This window comes from Pteronotus mesoamericanus, unplaced genomic scaffold, assembly GCF_021234165.1.
Source record: "Pteronotus mesoamericanus isolate MK-2021 breed Mesoamerican mustached bat unplaced genomic scaffold, CSHL_Meso_final contig_41, whole genome shotgun sequence".
Lineage (NCBI taxonomy): Eukaryota > Metazoa > Chordata > Mammalia > Chiroptera > Mormoopidae > Pteronotus > Pteronotus mesoamericanus.
This window is the reverse complement of record NW_026555152.1, coordinates 9,105,463-9,124,282: the sequence shown is the minus strand read 5'-3', so window position 1 is coordinate 9,124,282 and position 18,820 is coordinate 9,105,463. Positions and strand designations below refer to the sequence as shown.

The window sequence follows — 18,820 nt, the reverse complement described above, 5'->3', positions numbered from 1 at the left end:
TGTGTGTGAGTACACATGTGCATGTGGGAGCAGTGGTGAGGAGGTTCCTAGGTAAGAGCTCCTCTCCCCTTGGAGAAAGTCTGAATTTAAAGAGATATTTAGTAGATACTCTCATCCTGCCTGAAGCCCAGTGCCAGCTGTGACCAAATCAAATATGCACATATGCATAGCTATGGACAGAGACTACAATGCGGTGAAGGAGGGCTTGCTGAGTAGAGAGGGCAAAGAGGGGAATGGGGACATCTGTAATAGTGTCAACAATAAATATGTTTTTAAATAAATTATTTAAAAAAGGAAATATAAATACAGAAGGAAAAAGAGGTATGCACTGGTTGGTGGCAGGAGCGAGGGGAGGAAATAGAGAAGGGTAGCGATACTTACCCTACAACCACAATGATAAAATCTAGTAAATTCCAACCATTGCGGAGGTAAGCATTAGGGTGAAAGAGAAGTCCATAGGCTATTACTTTTAAAAATGCTTCCACAGTAAAAATGATGAGAAAGAGATATTCCACTCGTTCCTAGGAAACAAAAATAGAAAAGAGAGAAAAGGAAAATCATTAGATTGGGGATTTATAAAGCTCTGCCCCAGCAGATCTCGTGAGGAGGTGGTGGGGAATGTTGTCTCGCCCCCACCCGCCCCACCCCCATGGGGGGAGTTAAGGAAACACTGGGTGGACCCCCCACCTCCAGGGCAAATTACTAACTCAACAGCTTGTTCCACTATTAGAATTCCAATCCACTGGGCATTAAGGTGTTTTTTTTTTTAAGTCTTCAAATGTCCTCTGTTAAAGTGTAAATATTAAGGTAGTCCAAAAATTACACATTTTGGGGGAAACAACTTATTTAGTTAATCAGTGAACATGTCATTTTACCTTCTCAGAAGAGAGCCCATAACATCTTGATCTAAAAGCAATGCCTGGACAGAAGAGAAGGGTGCTGAGAGAGGAGCGAGACAGGACCACAGGAAAAGTGCGCCACAATTTCAAGCTAACAAACCCTGAAGATGACAACACAGTCCTGGGGAGCGACTAGCTGAGTTCTCCAAAACAGAGCAAAGAACAGCTGCAAAGCAATGGAGACACCGAGGATCTCTCAACAGCAGCTGAAACAGGCAAAACTGCTTACACACACAGGTCCAAAAAAATTGAACTCCCTCTTTCCTGAGAAACTCTCTGTCCAAAGATAAAGAGCTGGTTAGCAGTGAAAATCAGCATTTCCAGGATGGAGGCAGGCATTGGGACAGGAACAGAGAATGGAAAACTCTCATCTCTTTTCTCAAGGGATGAAGGTAGGTAATCTTTTCCTCTCTCTACCACCTTGAAGAAGAGCCTTGCATTTAAGGCTGCAGCTCCCGACACTGGGAGCCCTCACTGAACAGGACAAGCTCACTGGCTCCATTAGAGCGAGCCAACTCTGTGTTAATTCACCAGCTTCCCGCACTGCTAACTGCTTTCTCCCACAACCATCCCTGGAATGGATCCTTAATGGCCCCCACCAGGGCAAGGCTGCTGCCTAGATGCCTTTATGCTCCACTGCTCACCTCTGAAGGAGCCTCAGCCCATCTCTCACTGGAGCCACAAAACACCAGTCCATGTGGCATTTGGCCACAGGTTCTCCAAGCAGGACAGGCGCATCCACAACCTCCGGGAAGCACTTGACTGAGAACCCCCAGACCTATTCTCCTACCCTCTAGCAGGCCAGGTGGAGCTCGCTGAAGTCCTCCAGCTCACCCACAATCTGAAGTGTGAGCATCGCCCAGGAAGGCCTTCCTCCTTCCACCCAGCCTGCTGGAGGGTCCTCCAAGACCAGGGCCTTGGGAGCCTGATGGGTGGCTGCATGTCCCTGTGCTCCCTTCATTCCTTCTGGGTCCTGAAGACATTTGGTGAGCACTGGCCTCACCCCTGGGTGAAGCAATTTAAGGATGCAAAGTTAAAAAAAATGCAGAATTCTGGACACCAACCAGACCTACTGGAGTAGATCTCCTAGCTATGGAGCCTGGCAATGTTCATTATAGACAATTTCCAGATGTCTCTGAGGCTTAAGAACCTCTGGCCCATGTGCTGATGCGGGCCCAGATCGGGCAGCAACCTGGGAAGGGAATGGAGAGGTCGGATATTGAATCAGCACCTCAGAGGCAGGCCATCCGTCCTTTACTTCCTACCTATTAGAGCTCCATACAGTGGCTCTGGGGACAAGGTCACCTGGGGGCTGTGACCCAGGTACAAATCACAGTGTGTGGGAGCCTCCAGTCTTCTAAAATCAGGTGATGTGTTAAAATGAACATCAGGATAGTGTTGAAAGGGAAAGCATGTTAGAAAAGGACACAGGGCCACCTGAGGAAGCTTGTGGAAGGTGGTGGGGGGCGGGGGCTGTCAAACAGCCACAGTCCCTATCCCCAAGGTGGTCAGGGCTTTCATGTTTAGCACCGGATGACAGGACTACCTTGTCTGGACCCTGGAAACCTCCATGGAAATTCACAAAGTTGGAGCTGGGATGAGAAGGGAAGAAAAGGAAAGGAAAACAAACATGATTTGGGTACCCACTGGGTGTCAGGCACTTTCATGTGTTCACATATACGTGCTAGTTACTTTTACACGTCCACCCACCCATGCAGTCATTCATCTTCACTGTGGCACGACCAGATCAATTATCTGAAAGTGACTTTGGAGCTCCCCTGGGGCGTCTAGACAATGGGTTTTCTGAGAGAGGTAGCACCAAAGGTTAAGGTACCTCTTCTCCAGGGTAGGGAGGGCAGTAAAATCGCAAAGGCTCTGAGGGCCCTATGTGCTGGGAAGCCCGCATTCCCAGACAAATCCTGTGAGCAGCTAGCACCCCCAACCCAGACTGTCCAGCACCGAGTGGTCTGTTTACTCCCCCATCTATGAGGCTGCTCTGCCTTTCTCGATTTCCCTAGAAAAGGGGGAAGCCATGGGGGAGGAGGGCCCTGGTCCTCTCCGCTGCAGTGCAGCCCGACATTGCACGTCCAGTGGCTTCCTGGACCTGGTGTACCTCCTTGTGAGATGGGAGGAATGGAGAATTTGTGGCTTTTCTTGTGATCTTTGGCCTTTTTAATTCTCCCAAGAATGTCTATACTATGTGATATTTGTCCCATGTCCTGGCACATAACACATGGAGGCCCAGAAGGACCCATCTGACATGACAGTGAGTCACTCAAACATTCACAGACACATTTATGTGCTGGGTGCTGGAGATCTGAGAAAAAGAGCTCTGAAACTGCCCCTTGGTAAGTTGGTACAGTGGATCTTTTGGTACAATAAGGGACAAAGGGACAGATGATTCCAGTACAATAAGTAAGTGGTGCTCTGGAGGCATCGATCTGGCTGGAGTGAAGGCTGTGAGAAGACGAGGATGGAGGCATGGGTAGGAGCAAGATGACCAGGGCTGTGCGGCCAGGCCTGGATGCTTGGATTCCATTCTGAGGAGGCTGGGGATGGCTGGGTCAGATGAGCACCGCAGGGCAGCTTTGCCGCAGAGCATGGCAGTGGTGGCAGGGGTGGAGAGGGTGGCCAGTGACCCAAGCAGAGATAACGGAGTCTCAAGCAACTGTAGAGAAGTGGGTGGCTGAGAAGTAGGGGATTTGAGAGATACTTTATCAAAGATGTGATTTGGTTTCTGGTTGCATATAGAGGTTGGAGGAAGAGGCAGTGAAAGAAAAGCACTGTCCCCCATCCTGAGTTTTCTAATTGGTGAATCTGAATGACAATGTCTCTCACTGCGGTAGGGGACTTGGAAGAGGAAGGGGGAGAGACATCAGTTCCGGACTGGCTTAATTCAGGGCACACAGAGGTGGGGCACGGAGGGGAGTTCCTTTCAGGGAGGGCTGAGTGCAGTGGCCCCGGACAGTGTGCGGACTAAAGAGAGGAAAGTTGAGGCTGGAATCCAACTGCGTAAGGGACAACCTCAGGCCCAGGAGAGTGCTTCCATGTCAAGACATTCATCGCCTAAACAGAGGTTACAGGATCCTGCTTCAAGATATGAGTCTGAGAGAGGAAAGGATCTTGGGGGTTATATAATTAACCTCCTCACTTGAAAACCAGGACACCAATAAGACACCAAGGGCAGGGCGGCACATGCTGAGAACAGAACCAGGTTTCCTGACCCTCATCCAAAGGGCTAGGCATCTTCTCTGGCCTCCCTGGTGCCAGGAACCTTTTTTTACTGGTCCTTGTATGTCCCCAAAGACACAACTGAGTCACACTCCTCTCACTGAGGATCTGAGATAGAAATGAAAAGGGGCCAGAGAGTCAATAAGAAGGAGTCTGAACAAGAATCCAGAGGAGGGGCAGTGCCTGAGGTGGCAAAATCTGGACACAGACACCTGTGCTGACTGCCACTCCAAAAAGCATTGTGTTCACTCTGACCTTGGGGGCATGAATGCCCTTACAGAACTGGTTTAAAAAAAACAAAATGAAAAACAAACAAAAAATTTAAATAAATGAAACAGCTTAGTTGATCCTTTCAAAATATGAGTTGTATTGCTATAGAAACATGTAAGGGTGAATATGAACGGAGTAAAGAAGGGCAACACTTTGTCACAGATGATTCCCTCACAGCTGATGCCTCAGTGACCCCGGTCCTGTGTGTACACGCTCTTTCATGGCCCTCGTCCTGAGGCCAGAGCTCCGTGGGCCCTCCTGAATTCTGAGGGGTGGCAGAGTTCTTTGAGACTGCACCCAATAGTCAGCATGGGAACTTGCCCTTTTTGTGCTCTTGGGAACTTTGGAGACCAATGGAACTTTGGAGGCCAATGGAATAGACTGCTATTCCGTGTTGAGGTTGGAAAGGATGGAGGAGGCAGAAAAACTGCAAAAGGGAGAACAAACCAAGGACTAGTCAGGGAAGCACCAGACTCTCAAGTCTGTAAATGTCGGGACTGGATTCCACAGGGCTCCTGGAGGAACCCCTTCCTCGGGGTGGTGTGGGGACTTCACCTTGTCAGATCCCATCGTTCTTCTTTGGTTCTACCAGTTCTCTTCCTCTCCCAAATGATTTTCTTCCCATTGCTTACTTTCCATGTTCATATTCTTTTCCCTTTCCTTCCTCTCTCCCTGCTCACTTCTTAAGGCTATCACTGGCAACTGAAGCCCTTGGTCACATTCCTGTCTGAAATATTTAGGAAAATTAATGGAAAGAGAGCCTCAGTTCCCAGGAATCACAACATCTTCTAAACACTTGTGGACTAAACAGTTCCCAGGAATCATGATGTCTTCTAAGCACTTGTGGAGCTAGTTTGACTCTGATGAGTATAGGCTATCTTGGTTTTCCACTTATCATTTCACGTATTCATATCTGGCCTTTAAAATACATCATAAACTTCTAGAGGACAGAGACTCAATTATCTTTGGATACTAATAATCTTGATTTGGCACCCGCTGACTCTGTGCCTTTGGGAAAGTCACTGTACTTCTCTGGGCCTATTTTCTCACCTGTAAAAAAAAACTAGATTCTTAATTTTAATTAAGAATTTAAAAAAATATACAATGCTGCTGAACCCTAGTGTTGGGAACTGTCCTGCCTGGTCTCAAGGACTCTTGCCTCGCTGACAGGCAAGAGGACCCCAAGGCTGGAGCTGAGCAAGGAGGCCTTGGAAAAATAGGCCATTGAGGAGACAAAACTTGTCCTCCTGGGAGAGGCACAGCCCCTGCCTCCCTCACGTCACCCTGGTTGGCTCCGAAGAATGGCTGGTTACTCAATGACGGGTAAGACCCCCTCGATGGCAGGGGCAACCTAAGACAGGCACAGTCCCATGGGGGCCATCAGGGAAGGACTTGAGGAACACAGAGAAGGGGCAAAAGACCCTCACCCCTTGGCTTTGTCATGGCTGGAGTCCACATTCTACCTGAAAGAGGTCTTACCTCTTGGCTACTCTGTCCGTCACCTGACTGGGTCAATGAAACAATACTAAAGGCAGGTACAGCCCTAAACTGGATCAGGCGGTTCCAGGGACAATTAGGCCTGGAAAAGGAATACATTAAATCTTATGAAACTTACTTTGCTAAGAATGCCCTAGAGTTAATGAGTACTGATGTTTCGGATTGAGCATAGAATGTGATCAGTTTCCCGAGTTTCAGGGCCAAATGGGTGCCACCCTATTTTCTAGACCCTGACCTGAGGCAAATCATTGTGTTCCTTCAACTGTTATCTATGATCTCTGTTTTCTGTAAACATAGCTTTTTGACATTGATTGATGAGCTTTGCATGCATGCTGTATACCCCCGGGCATATTGTTCTCAATAAAAGCCACTTCAAGAGAAGCACTTGGGGCATTCTCTACTAGAGAGGGCATTCTCCACTAGAGGGAATCACCACCCCCTTTTCCTGGCAGATTGAGAAGTATATGGAACGACTAATTTCCTTCATCCACAGTGACCCAGGGGGACTCTGTGGGAGGGGGTAGATTTCTACAGGGCTGTTTTGAAAGCAGTTACAGGTTAGGAGAAGACAGAGGGAGTGGGGCTTTGGTTTCTCCACCCCAAGAACCAGAGTAGGGCCATTTGAACCCACACGCTAAGTTGTCCACAGCTCCTAACGCACTTGAAAAGAGTTTAGGAAGCCAATTTGATGGAGGTGTAGACAGAGAATATACACAAAAAGTAGCCACCTCTTCCTGACAAGTCTTAAAAGCTTTCATTGGCTTTATATGCTGGGTGATGAATAAGATTTTATTTGATAAGAGGAATCACTGCTTTTTGTGTTTTTCTTGGAACTTTGAACACCACCTCCAAAGCGGAAGATGACACACAAATTCTCTCCAAAATTCTATGGCAAGTGAGGATGCTGGTGCCCAGTCTGCATGCAGTTCTGCCTAAGGCTCAGTCAGGTTCCAAGACACAGAAAGGAACAAAGAGTTCCTGTCCTCATTGTTCTAATGATCACCATAAATACAAATGGATTTTATAATAAAAATCCTTCATTAAAGAGATTAGTAATATTTGTGCTCTAGAAGAACACAGACTCCTTGTGAACAGAGGCCATGCCAGGGCAGAGCTCCTAGGACAAGGACACTCGTGGAGAGCCTGTCTATTCATGTGTGCACATTTCTGCACACACATGCATGGCACATCCGAGCGATGCCCACCATCCATGAGGAACACTATACAGCTTAACATTTGCTCTTTTACAGACCAGGGTGTGAAAATTGATACTAAGCTTATGTGCACCCTCTTAGATTTATGCAAGTGTAATCATTAAAGCTGCCAAGAACTCTACACCAAATAAATTTATGAGAAGCCCAGTCATACAATTCCATCTTGGTACAGGTGCAAAGACAATGAATACAATAACAATGCTTCAAGTAGCACCTTGTATTCAGGTTGTTTCATAACTTAAGTACCATTCGATCTGACCTCAAATTATAGCCTCTTCCTTATCCTCTAATGAAGGAGAACAAAGGAACTGGAAAACCATCGTTCCTCTCCAATTCTTCTCTCATTCATTCATTCATTCATTCATTAGGACACAAATATTTCTTGAGGGTCTGCTCAATCCTACACCACTTGTGATATTGCCCTCTTAGAACACTGATAGACTTGTAGAAATAAGAAGTAAGGACATGCATTCTAAGTTCTTCATTATACAGACTTAAGGAGACTTATCCAAGGCCACACATCTACCCCATGTGATGAGCACTCAGGCTTCCTAATGGCTGGTTAGTGCTCCTTCTGATACAGCACATCCTGTGGGATGACTGAATCCCTAAATTACTGTGTCCATCAGGGGCCACTGGGCAATAAAGGGCTACCCTATCTGGTGTGGCTAGAAGAATGGGCTGCAGGGATCCCTAAACCTCCTCCATATTGGTGCTTGAAATGCAGCCATTAACAAGTCTTTCTTACATCAGTGGATGACTAGATGAACACAATGTGGTGTATATATATATATAATATATACATAATGTAATAAAAAGAAATAGAGTTCTGACACATCTACAACAGGGATGAGCCTTGAAGACATTGTGCTAAGTAAAAAAGGCAGACACATTCCACTTACATGAAATACTTAGAATAAGCAAATTCAGAGACAGAGCATAGATTAGAGGGTACCAGAGACTGGAAGGAGGGAGAAACTGTTTCAAGGAATAAAAAAATTTGGAAATAGTGGTAATATTGCATGACATTGTGAGTATAATTAATGTCACTTAAGTGTACTCTTAAAAATGGTTTGAATGGCATAATTTATGTTATTTACCACAGTGAATAAAAGATCCATTCATTTGGATCTTAAAGGTTTTCTAACTTTTAGGGGTCTCTATCTACAGTACCTGAGGTCATATTTAAACTTGTATCAGGTTCCATCTTAAAAGGAACTAATTCACCAGGTTGTTGACAGCATAGCTTTTTGTTGTGAGATCCTGCCCAGATGTCTGAGTACCTGGATTGGGAAGAAGGGGGCTGGGCAGATAGGTGGGAGGCCACTGAAGACAACTGCTTCAATTTTACAATTTTTCAAGGGCAGGCTCTTCCCAAGGGCCTTGTATAGAAGCCTATTTAGAAGGTGCCTGGTGTTCAGATGCTATGGCCTTAGGACTCAAGATTTCTGGTAAAGGAAGAAGGGATAGGACAAACCATTTAATATCCTAAGAATGAAGTAGTCTTGAACATTTGACCTATTTATCAAGGGCAAGTAGCAATTGAGGTGAGTTGAGAAGTATGCCAGTGTTTTACAGTAGCCCAGTTTAAGAAAACCAAACACTCTCCTCCAACGGCTCTGTTTTCTTTGGGCTTGTTCATGATGCTAAGTTGAAGTGAGATGCTCACTTTTTAATTTCTCATGTTCCTGTCTTCTTCTCTGGAGGGTGGCCTAGCCTCGGCTGCCCCAGCGCCTTGGCACAGGCCTCAGACCCAAAGGACACCACGCGCACTGCCCCAGCGGTCTGGGTGCTGGCCTGCCCACTCCTTCTGGGACATTCCTTGCCCCTGTCCCTGAAATGGATTCTGCATCCATCCATGGGATGGGTCCCTTCCTAGGCTGTATTTCTCAACTGCAAACCCCTACAGGGCAGACAGCCCTACTGGAGCTCTCTGTCTGGTGTCCAGCATATGAATGGTACCGAGGGAACAATCAGCCTTTGTCACTTGCTGCCTGCATCGCTCTCTTGGAGTTGAAAAGAAGTCCGAGTGTTGCACAGACCAGCCTCTTGCCCACTGCAGGAGCTCCTTCCCCCTCAGGAGGTCACTTTCTTCTGAGGCTGCCCATCTTCTCATCGGGCAGCTCCGCTGGCAGGGTATGGCCAGCCCCTCCCTCTTTAAGGAGTTTGCTCTGGCTCAGGGATATTACCTTTTTTGAGGGGGAAATGGAGTGGATGGGGTGACAGATACTACCAAGCAGCGCTGAAGTGTTCCTGAGGACAATGAGGCATTGGCTTAATGACCTGTGGGCTAGTGTGTCATTTCCCAAATGGAGGGAAGGTGCAGCAGGGGCTTCAGACCTCTCTCCGAAGTGCCCACCTCCCTTTGAGGAATAGACTAACGACCAGCACCTAACTCAGGGAAACAGACCCTGTCTTTTCTGTCCATCCCCACTGTCTGTCTCCATCCAGGTCCCCAGTTTAATTCCCAAACTGGTTGTTTGGATATTAAAGCAGCTTCCTAACTGGCAATATTGATGTCTAGTCTGTTTTACCACTTAAAAACATTTAGCGGCTCCCCTCTGCATTGAAATGGAATGCAGTCTCCTGAGCCTGGCTCCCAGCTCTGCCACAGGCTGATCCCATGGGTCCCTATTGCCTCACGCTGCACTCCAGCTACACCAAAATTTTCACTCACCACACCCGAACCAGACAGGTTATTATGTGCAACTCTCCTCTTCCTGCCCTGGCAAGTCCTGCCCCTTTCTCCTCAGGCTCCCGGACAGCTCCCTTGTCATCACCTTGATACCAGCCTGGGCCTCCCTGCCCCTGAAGGCGCAGATTAGTTAGTACTGCCTCCCAGTTGCATGCCTTCTCTTCAGATCACCATGATAGCAGTTATTACAATGTGTTTTCTAGGTGCTTCTCCCCTTCAGGGACAGAACACCTGCAGGGCAGAAGCAAGTGTCTTTGTCACCTTTGGTTAAGAGGTGTCTTTAAATGAAAGGCACAATGCTAGAGGGAAAGAGCTTTGGAGTCAGCACACGGGGGATCAAATTATTCCTTATAACAAGCTACATAACCTCCGCAAACTCTGGTTCCTGCACCAGTAAATAGGGGAGAGTTATACAGATTAAGGGGTAGATTTGAGAATTAGAAATCACATAGCCATCACTCAAATGGAACTGCTGGCATTACTGTAATCCTAGCACCTGCATACAGTAGGTGTTCTGTCCACATCTGTAGAGAGTGAATGTCCTTACTGCAGTTGACTTTGGGTGTCCTCCCCAGAGCTCCTGGCTCTGCTCCTGTGGCTCCCCTGCCGCCTCTCCCATCGCCTCTCCTGTCCTGGCCCCATCAGCTCTCCTGGCCTCTATGCTGATGGCACAACTCACCTTTGTGTCTCTTTTGATCCTCCTGACTTCAACAAAAACCTGGGACTTGAGACCTTACATCTATTATCAAAGACAAAAGAAACACAAAAACATCTGTGGGTCCTGTTTGCTGGGTCCCCTGTATTACAAATGTCCTTGTCCTCCCTCCCTCCTTAGCCCTTAGATCTACAGTAATAGGTTCTATTCCAGCTTAAAGCACCTCCAACCCCAAAGCTGTGAGCATCTTCCTGTGTCTCTGGGAATCTGCCAATCCTTTGCCTCCTGAAGTGAGGCATTTTAGCTATGGTGGACAAGGTGAGGGACGATGGCACTCTCAGGAGCAGAGGACCCATGGTTTAGATTTGCTAACCAGGCGGTGGTCACCACAATGGTAACTCACTGGGAAGTACTTTACAGTTCATGAGGCACTTCCCACACCTCCAAATGTTGAGTCTCATGATCACTCTGTGACGCGGAAAGGGCAGACACATTTCTTCTCTCAGCCCCGCTTTTTTGCCTCCTCACAAAACCACCACCACCGTCACCACCTCCATCTCTACTGCCACCGGTGTCACCACCATTATCACCAGCATTATCACCACTGCTGACATCATCACCACTGCCATCCCCGCCTCCACCACCCGCTCTAGGACCACCACCACTATTGTCGTCATCTCCACCACGATCGTCGCCACCACCGTCTTCGTCACCAACCACCACCATCACCGCTCTTGTCACCATCACTATCCACTAGCTTTGGGAGAGGCATGTGACCCAACCCTGGCACTGTGATCTTTTTTCTTAGCTAGACATGCTCATGTGTATAAACGAAGCCTGGACTCACGGCAACCATCTGGGCACCAGTAGGACTTCTAGTGGAAGATGAGAGAAATATGCTGAGGATGGCAGAAAGAAAGGGTGGAAATAACTGGCATCCTGGATAAAGTTGCCGAATTAACTCAACCAATGAATTACCTCAGCCAGCTTTGGTGCCATCCTAATTTGGGGCTTATGTTATGTGAGATAAAATTTCCTTATTGTAGCAACCATTTAAAGGTGAGTTTTCTTACGCTTGTATCTGAAAACATCCTTATTGATAGGCTCTGTTTGCTATCTCTACACACCACTCCTCCTTCCGCCTCTTTATCCCACTCCTGCTCAGTGCTTCCCTGCCTGATCAGCCATATGGGCACATTAAAACGAAGCTTAGTCTCATCATCTGGGAAAGGCAGGAGCTTGTAAACACTATAAGACAAATGCTCCTCTGTCTCCTGGTGAGCTCTCAGCCTGTGCGTGAGACGCTTCTTTCAGATTACTGTTGCAGGCTAGATCTAGGAAGATTGCCCCGAATTGCAATCCGAGGGGAGCCATGTGTGCTGTGCTTAGCCTTTGCTCCAGCCTGCGGATGTTGAGACAAGGGGCACAGCTGCATGAGCCGTGCTGTTACGGTCCTACAAAAGAGGCAAGGGGCGGGGGCATGGAGGAGCTCCTCCACTATCCCAGTGGCAGAAGCCTGAAGAGAAAGGACACAGATGTACACCTGGTATTTCTCTCCCTAGGGTGGTATTTTTCTTACCCTCAAAGGATGAAGGGATTTCTGAGCATGGAACTTTCGGAATCTCACTTTCATCATGCTACTTCCCTCCTCGGGAACTTATAGGGACTCTGCATCAGGCCTTAACTTCTCTGTTTAAATCTTTACCTTCCCACCTGTGTACCTGTCTTCTCCTGATACCACTCAAGTTACGATGTTACCTCTCTTCCTACTTAGTTCCATGCTGGCCTCTGTGGCTCACCTCGTCCAAGGCCAGATGGATTCTTCCACCTGTTAGAGACTTACTTTGACTTTTTCAGAGCTCTCAATCTCTTTTCTTCTGTGGGCCTACAGTCATATGGCAGTCTGTCTGTGCAGTTCATTTGGATTCTTACATATGATATTATGGCATGTTTTATAAGTTCTCTCATTGTGGCAAGTGTCCCAGATCTCTCTTACCCATCAGCACTCTGAGGGCAGGAACTATGTCATTCTGACACGATAGTGCCTTTTACAGAACCCTGGACTGGAGGCTCCCAGAACCCTCCAGTGCACAGTTGGAAGGACACTTAGAGGCCGTCAAGGTTGATGTCCCAGTCTCAGACTCTGTTAATGACACACTTCATGGGTCACAATGGGCTTTCACATCTTCTTCCTCTACCAGCTCCCTAGACAGCCCATGGGTCAGCAGTTCAGCCTTCTTCCTCGGCAACCTTGCCCCTCTCCCCCAACAGGAGCACCACCAGGCCACGTAGTATCATCATCATGGAGGCCACGCACAGAGGGACCCACCCTGAAGGCCTCTGAGACGGAGAGCTGTGATTACAAAGGGCATAAGGCGCTACTTCTGCCCTCTACGTGCTCACAGTTGGGCATGGAAGCAGGAAGAGTGTGTCTGGTGGTGAGGAATTAGGACACAGGTCACATTTGCTACTTGTCAAATGAGTACTGTGGATAATAAGCAATTTAAGAATTTGGAGAAAAGGTGGACTCTTAAGGGGCTCGAGGTCAGGATATGTGGTGTGGGCTGGGCCTGGGTACAATGTTAGGTGATCCATATGGGAAACACACGCTCCCATGGAGACACAAGAAGCAGGCAATTTTTGCTAGCGAGTTTACATTGTGGGAGGTAAATCTAGGTAGACAGGAGGGTTTAAATTAAAGCAGTGACAGGATAGAGTTTGTAATTCATACAATGGAATTGTCCCAAGATTTAAAGTCTATGATGATTTGGGTTGATGATGATTTGTGATCAAGGGGTGATATGAGCCAAGCTAAGACAAAGACAAATGTGGGAAAAAACCCTGCAGATGGATTAGATTTGATTTGGGAGACCCTGCAGTAGTCTAGGAATAGGTGATGGCTATATGAGCTAGAGAGGGACAGAGCAGAAGAGAAAAGGCAATGACAGATTCAGAAAATGCTAGGACTGGAAGTGAGCAGAGAGGGGAACATCAGACATGACATCAAGACCTTATTCAGAATGGCTGGAGGAATGAAGGAATCATTTGCAACAAGGAGAGAGCTGGCCAGCACCAGCAGGGTGGCTTGGGCATGCCAGATACGCTCTCTGGATTGCAGCTTCTTTATCCGCCAACTGTAAAGTTTGGCCAGATAATCTCCACTCCTCTTGCCGATCTGGCTAGAAGATGGCCCAGTGCAGCAGGAATTCCATGGCACTGGCAGATCTGAGTCTTAAATTTTAGATCTTCTACAACTATTGCACTTTAGCCAAGTTACTTAAATTTCATATGCTTCCATTTCCTTAGCTATAAAATAGAGATATTTTCCTATCAAGACTCCATAAGGAGTGAGGAAAAAGTATATGCTAACACGTTAAACAGAAAACATTTAAGAAATATTGCCCTCCCTAACCCGCCATGTTGAAATTCCATGTTATCTGAGATGTAACAGACATAACAAAGGAAGCAACAACATCTGAGTGGAAATGTGACACGTGTTTGGAGATGATGGGCAGGCCAGAGGTGAAGGCATGGCTTTGACAAACAATCTGTATAGATGAAGCCATGAAGGTTATATGAAATCCATGAAAGGGATGTTGGCCCAATATAGCATTTCTCAAGACCATCATCATTTTTGTCTTGTCCACGTATGTGTAGTATGTGTTTACTTAATATATTTATTTAAATCAACTAACTTATATAAACATTTAGAAATAATTTTTTAATCATAAGTACCATTATAATTGCTTGCCATGATAAAAGGTGACCACCGCCCCCCACCAAGTTCCCATTCATTCCACACTTGGGGAAACACTAGGCTCAAGGACTCTCACTTGAGAGGATCAGACTGACTCCATGTTGCTCCAAAAGGTAGGAGGAAGGAAGCAGGATCCATCAGTGGGACTAAGAAGGAGGCCAACTTTGCTTCAGAGGAGGAACTCCCAAGGGTTGGAGTTCTTCCACAATAGCAAGGGTTGCCTTTGGGGCTATGTGCCCAGACACAGGAGTTGGTCACCTGTGGGTGTGAATTCATGAATTCAAGCCTCAGTTGGAGAGTTACACCACATCTCCTTCAAGGTCCTTTTGATGGCCAGCAGTCCTTGATGCCATTCATGAGTGAGAGGGAAGCAAAGGAAGTGAGTGAACGAGGGGGTGAATAAACAGATGAGTGGAGACAAGGAAAGTCTACTCATTAGACAGGCATGAATCCAGAGCTGTGTAATGCTTCTGTTGCCATGGCTAGCCCCTCTCCTCCCCACCCACTGGAGGCTGCCCAGGCCTGGGACTTCTCTCAGTCTCGTGGCCTCAAAAGAGCATTGCCCTAAGGAGACCACGCTCTGGCTCTGTGTCCAGTGGATCCACCAGGCTAGACTCTCTTTTGCCTCAGCTCCTCAGCCTGCCCCGGTGCTGAGATAGGCAAGTGGCACCATAGATCCAGGCTCCTTAAAAACCAACAGGTAAGAAAATGAAATGCTCACCAGTGGCAGTCTGACCATACTTCCTATGTGATTCAGAGACATTAGTGTGCACATGAACTTCAATGAAAAGGCGCCTTGTTTGGGCAGCTGGCTTCTCCAGTGCTGGCTGCTGGGGGACTGGGATTCTGCCTAGGTGGCTCCAGGTTCCTGCCTCAAAGAGAACAGGTATCTTACCCAGCCTCTGTTTTGGCTTTGTTTGCTCTCTTGATGCTCTGGTTCTGTCCTGGTGGTTTGTTCAAAAGGCTGGGAGGACCACCAGGCTATGTGGTATGCAGAAGCATTTGGACACAAACATCTGAGTGGAGTGAATCTGGAAGCTCTTTGGGTCCAACGTCTCAGTTTTCCAGATGAGGATAGTAGAGCACAAAGAAGGGAATGATTTGCCAAAGCCACAAAGATGCCTTACATAAATGGCATGGTAATAATGCTCATTTATAACATACCATTTTTTAAAATTCTCACCTGAGGATATGATTTTATTAATTTGAGAGAGAAGGAGAGAGAGAAACATCAATGTAAGAGAGAAACATTGATCGGTTGCCTCCCACATGCATCACAACCAGATATCAAACCCACAATCAAGCTCTGTGCTCTGACCAGGAATTGAATCTGTGACCTTTTGATGTACAGGACAATGCTCCAACCAACTGAGCAACTCGGCCAGGGAAACACTCCGTTGCCTTTTTTTTTTTTTTTTTTAAGTATGTTGCTTCTATGCTTTTTCTAATCTACCATCCAGAGCATGTGCTTCCTCCATTATCTGAACTTCCACAGCACTTCTGGTGGAGCCAGTGCGAGCATATCATACTTCTAACCTTTCTAGAGGTCAAGACCCAGGTTTCACCATATATCAGCATACCTGAAACAATGGTAGAATACTGGACAGGGATCTATAAGGACTTGATCTACTTCTTGTTACCATGGTTCCTGCTTTGCCTTTCTAAGCCTTTTTTTCTCATCTGAAAAATGGGATGACAAAACCTACCTCATAGCAATGTCATAAATTTGAAATAAGAAACAAATAATATTTATTAAGATATTTTGTAACTATCAAAGTACTATACAAATATGGGTTATCATTACTATAAAAATAAGCAAAAAAGAGAAAATTATCTAAATATGAAACAAGCAATGAGAAGTACTGATTTCCCAGTCAAGATTGAAGCATGTAGCACCAGAGCTTCCTACAGCAAATGCTACTCTGTGAGGTCAGCTTCCACAGAATATTTTGTCCTCTGTAGTCATGGCCAGTCCCCCTGCCAGTCAGCTTTAGTATCAGTTACATCCTCTGATGTGCCAACAGCAGTCAAAGCTCAACTAAGACAAGACAGTGCACACAACCCACATAGGGCACACCTGGCACACCCAGTTCAGGACCAGGTAGACTATGCCATTGGGCCCCACAGAACACCTACTACCCTAAGACCACCCTGCCAAGATGGGGAGAAATAGAAGATCTACCTAATACATATAAACAAACACAGGGAGGCAGCCAAAGTGAGAAAACAAAGAAACATATCCCAAAAGAAGGAACAGGACAAAACTCCAGAAAAAAGGACTATACAAAATGGAGACAACCAATCTACTAGGTACGGAGTTCAAAACACTGATTATAAAAATACTCTCAAGGAATTTAGTGAGAACTTCAACAAAGAGAAAACATAAAAATGGAGATAGACATTATAGAAAAGAACCAGTCAGAAATGAATACAATAAATAAAATGAGTAACTAGAACACACTAGAAAGAATCAACAGCAGAGTAGATTATGCATAAGATCAAATAAGCAATTTGGAAGAGAGGGTAGCAGAAAACACCCGATCAGAACAGCAAAAAGAAAAAATAACCTTAAAAAATGAGGATAGTTTAAGGGCCTCTGGGACAATATCAAGCATACCAACACTAGCATTATAGGGGTACCAGAAAGAGAAGAGGGAGAACAAGGGGTTGAAAACCTATTTGAAGAAGTAATGATGGAAATAATAATAATGATGGAAAACTTCTCTAACCTGGCAAAGGAAATAGACATACAAGTCCAGGAAGGGCAGAGAGTCCCAAACAATATAAACCCAAAGAGGCCCACACTAAGACACATCGTAATTAAAATGCCTAAACTTACAAAGAGAGAATCTTAAAAGCGGCAAGAGAAAAGCAGCTAAGAATGTACAAAGGAGCTCCCATAAGACTGTTAGCTGATTTCTCAACAGAAACTTTGCAGGCCAGAAGGGACTGGCAAGAAATATTCAAAGTTATGAAAATCAAGGACCTACAACCAAGATAACTCTATCCAGAGAAACTATCATTGAGAATGAAGGACAGAGAAAGAGCTTCCCAGATGAGAAAAAGCTAAAGGAATTCATCACCACCAAACCAGCTCATAAGAAAAGTTAAAGGAGCTTCTTTAAGAAGAAAAAGATAAAAAAAAAAGAATCATAAAATTAAAATAACTACATAACTATCAAAGATTACTATAAATGTAAATGGATCAAATGTTCCAATCAAAAGTCATACAGTAACTGAATGGATAAAAAAACAAGACTCATACATATCTTTTCTATAAGAGACCCACTTCAGGTAGAAAGACATACATAGACTGAAAGTAAAGGGATGGAAAAGATATTTCATGTAAATTAAAATTTTAAAAAAGCTGGGGTAGTAATACTTATATCAGACAAAATAGACTTTAAAACAAAGGCCACCAACAAGAGACAAAGAAGGACCCAACAATTCCACCTCTGGGTATTTATCCAAAGAAACCCAATCACTAATTTGAAAAGACATACATATCTGTATGTTCATTCCAGCATTATTTACAATAGCCAAGATATGGGAGTAAACTAAGTGTCCATCTACAGACAAATAGATAAAGATATGGTGCATATGGAATATTACTCAACCAGAAAAAAAGTAAAATCTTGCCATTTGTGACAACATGGATAGACATAGAGAGTATTATGCTAAGTGAAACAAGTCAGACAAAGACAGATGTTGTTTGATTTTCCTTATATGTGGTATCTAAAGAACAAAATAAATAAACAAAACGGAAACAAACTTATAGATACAGAGAACAAATTGATGGTTGCCAGATGAAAGGGGAGTTAGGGGTCTGGGTGAAAAAGGTGAAGGGACTAAGAAGTACAAATTGGCAGTTACAAAATAGTCACAGGATGTAAAGTACAACATAGGGAATATAGTCAATAATACTGTAATAACTATGTATGGTTTTGGGAGGGTACTAGACATTTTAGGAGGACACATTGTAAGTTATATAAATATGTAACCACTATGCTGTACACCTGAAAGTAATACAATATTGAATGTCAGTTGTACTTGAAATATTTTTTAAATTAAAAAAAAAAAAAAAGACTGCAGCACGCAGAAGACAAATGACTTCCCCAAGATCAAACAGGAAGACCATGATGGTCCCCAGAGTGGCCTCCAACCCCTTGCTCATGCTCAATCACATCTGGCCTCACTCACTTTGTTAGCCTCAGCCACCCACTCCCCAAAGTACTGACAGAATGGTGTTGTGAGTGGAGAGTCAGACTCCTAGAGCAGGAGAAACCAAACCACAGAGTGCTGGAGCCCCTTCCCCTCAGTTGCTAGAGCAGGTCTCCAGGTTGGCCATGAGAAGGGTGATTAAACCATTTTCATTCTCCAGATATTGGTAGTACCTGTCACTGTGGTGAGTACCAGGGCATCAGCCATGCAAAGATATGAAGACACGGTTTCTGCTTTGCAGAAGTCCATGGTCCACTTCCTGCTCTGGGAAGTTAACGAAGTTATCCCTAATGACCACTCCTGGCCTCTCTGCCGACCACAAGTCACCTAAAAAGGGCTAACTTGCCTGTCCTCTGAGTCAGGCTTGGCTCCTCATATTCA

At 45.6% G+C, this 18,820-nt stretch overlaps 1 protein-coding gene across 1 annotated transcript in view; it reads right to left on the bottom strand.

Annotated features, from left to right (window-relative positions):
• CACNA1C (calcium voltage-gated channel subunit alpha1 C) overlaps window positions 1-18,820 on the bottom strand; it is a 603,963-nt gene that overhangs the window by 234,407 nt on the left and 350,736 nt on the right. The window contains exon 4 of the mRNA XM_054577199.1: window positions 382-521. Coding sequence (XP_054433174.1) covers window positions 382-521 — 140 coding nt within the window. The remainder of the gene's footprint in view (window positions 1-381; window positions 522-18,820) is intronic.